This window comes from Austrofundulus limnaeus, unplaced genomic scaffold (assembly GCF_001266775.1).
Source record: "Austrofundulus limnaeus strain Quisiro unplaced genomic scaffold, Austrofundulus_limnaeus-1.0 Scaffold474, whole genome shotgun sequence".
Taxonomy (NCBI): Eukaryota; Metazoa; Chordata; class Actinopteri; order Cyprinodontiformes; family Rivulidae; genus Austrofundulus; species Austrofundulus limnaeus.
This window is the reverse complement of record NW_013952876.1, coordinates 96829-99599: the sequence shown is the minus strand read 5'-3', so window position 1 is coordinate 99599 and position 2771 is coordinate 96829. Positions and strand designations below refer to the sequence as shown.

Sequence of the window (2771 nt, the reverse complement as noted above, 5' to 3'; positions counted from 1 at the left end):
GCCCCAGTTCATCCCCCCATCCTCCCACTGCAGCCATGACCACCAACAACCAGAGCCCCAGTTCATCCCCCCATCCTCCCACTGCAGCCATGACCACCAACAACCAGAGCCCCAGTTCATCCCCCCATCCTCCCACTGCAGCCATGACCACCAACAACCAGAGCCCCAGTTCATCCCCCCATCCTCCCACTGCAGCCATGACCACCAACAACCAGAGCCCCAGTTCATCCCCCCATCCTCCCACTGCAGCCATGACCACCAACAACCAGAGCCCCAGTTCATCCCCCCATCCTCCCACTGCAGCCATGACCACCAACAACCAGAGCCCCAGTTCATCCCCCCATCCTCCCACTGCAGCCATGACCACCAACAACCAGAGCCCCAGTTCATCCCCCCATCCTCCCACTGCAGCCATGACCACCAACAACCAGAGCCCCAGTTCATCCCCCCATCCTCCCACTGCAGCCATCCTCATCATCGGAGACGAGATACTCAAGGTGATCTGTGACCTTTCAGCTTCATCCCACTGACGGTGAGTAGGGGTCTCTGCAGTAGGCTTTGTCCTGTGGGCGGAGACGTCTCTGCTCGTGACTGGCAGAGGTTTCGATGTGGGCGGAGATGGCCCGAGACGTGATTGGTCGGATTGACGGTGGGGTTTGAGGAGGCTGGAGGCAGCAGGGAGTAGCTTGATCAAGTGAGAAGGGGTTATCTGCGGAATCTAAGTGGGCGTGTCACAAGAGTGGGCGTGTCTAAAGCATAAACACTGTGGACTACGAGGCCTACATGACGGTATCCTTAGACCCTGCTTGACCTCTTTACAGCCTGACCCTGACCCCAACACTAGGGTTAACCAGGAGAAATGTGACCCAAGTAGGGGTCTCCAGAAAAAGTGGTGCCGTACAGAAACGCCCCTTTTGTTCTTGTCCAATCAGGTGTGTTTAACAAAGTCTGTCAAATCAGGTGTGTCGCTTTAGAATCGCCTTTTGTTGGGACACGCCCACTTGTCCGCAGAGACCCCTACTTGGATCAAGTCAGGCAGGAAGCAGCATGTTTTTTTTAGATTAATTTTAGTCATAACTTGAGAAAGGAAAGTGCTAGCTGCATGAAATTTGAACGTCTTACATGTGAAAGGATGTGTAACAATATGGTTCGGTTAAAACATCCCTAACCAGCCTGTAAAAAGATAGCTAAAAATCAATATTTTTTACAGACTGGTTAGGGATGTTTTAATCAAACCATATTGTTACACATCCTTTCACATGTACGACGTTCAAATTTCATGCAGCTAGCACTTTCCTTTCTCAAGTTATGACTAAAATTAATCTAAAAAAACATGTTACTTCCTGCCCGACTCGACCAGGCTACTCCCCGCCATTGCTCCCCGCTGCTCCACCGTCAATCCGACCAATCACGTCTCGGGCCATCTCCGCCCACAGGACGACATGTTCTGCAGAGACCCCTGCTTTCTGACGGTGAAACTCTCTGAAAATGTTTCTTTTCTGTTTGATGTTACAAACATGGACTCAGTCATCTGCTCGCCTCACAGTTTAGAGTTCTTTCAAGTGTTTGAGTCACTTGTCAGAACTCTGGGAGAACCTTGTGATGTTCGTTTGATGTGGCGGAGCGGCTTTGTTTTAAAGTGACACGTTCACCATTCTCCCTTGACTTGATTTAAACATGGAGGCTTTGATTTGGTCCAATGTCACGCCTGACACAAACACGTCCAGCAGAAGTCCTTGGGTTTCATCAAGCAGAACTTTGGAGGGTTTTTTTGTGAGTCCTTGGATGTGACGTGTGCGTTTGGAGCAGCTGCAGTGAAACTGGTTGTGTGTCTGTTTCCAGGGCCACACCGCCGACACCAACAGCACCTTCCTGGCTCGAGCGCTGCGGCGGCTCGGCGTGTCCGTGCAGAGGATAACGGTCGTGCCTGACGTGCAGGAGGTCATAGCCCAGGAGGTGGTCCTCCTCTCCTCTCAGCACACCCACCTCCTGACGTCGGGGGGCGTGGGCCCCACGCACGATGACATCACCTTCCAGAGCATCGCCGTGGCGTTCCAGGAGGAGCTGTACCCTCACCCTGAGCTGACCAGCCTGGTGGAGGAGTTCTTCGGCGTGACGGACCGAGACAGCCCGCCCATGAAGATGGCCATGGTGCCTCGCTCGGCAAAGCTCAACTACGGGACCGACCCTCAGACAGGAAAACGCCAACGCTACCCGGTCGTAAGTGAATCCAGGTTAACGGGACAAATAACACGGAAACCCCTCTGTCCAAAACCTCTTCACATTGTCTGCACATGAATAGAACAGAATAGAAACAGCCTTTATTGTCCCACACAGGAAATTCAGGTGTAGCAGCAGCAGGTAAATCACTGCACAGAAACAGTATCCTGCTATGTGACATCATCAACTGTAGCAATAATAACAAAATTAAAGATAGTAACAATAAAAATAATAGATCAAAATAAAAGTAAGAATAATAATTATTGTACCGAACTACCAAGACGAAAATTAGATAAAAATGAAAATAAAAGCAAAACTTACGTTTGTTCTGCTGCAACATTGACATTCATTTTATTTTAATAACTATAAGCACATTTTCAGAGCTCTATAAAATACTTTAAAAATAACTAAAAGTAAAATTACTTGAACAGAAAATGACTTTAGTAAAAATAAATGTCACTGATGAGAAAACTACTCAAGTAAAAGTCATAAAACTGTTCACAAAAACTGGGAAAGTAAAAGTACTTTTACACTCTCTAAGGTACTTTTAC

The 2771-nt window shown here is 48.8% G+C and overlaps 1 protein-coding gene across 1 annotated transcript in view; it reads left to right on the top strand.

The window, feature by feature from the left end:
* The first annotated feature begins 6 nt into the window (after positions 1-6).
* flad1 (flavin adenine dinucleotide synthetase 1) overlaps positions 7-2771 on the top strand; it is a 15090-nt gene continuing 12325 nt past the window's right edge. The window contains exons 1-2 of the mRNA XM_014025425.1: positions 7-497; positions 1843-2220. Coding sequence (XP_013880879.1) covers positions 36-497; positions 1843-2220 — 840 coding nt within the window. The 5' untranslated portion in view covers positions 7-35. The remainder of the gene's footprint in view (positions 498-1842; positions 2221-2771) is intronic.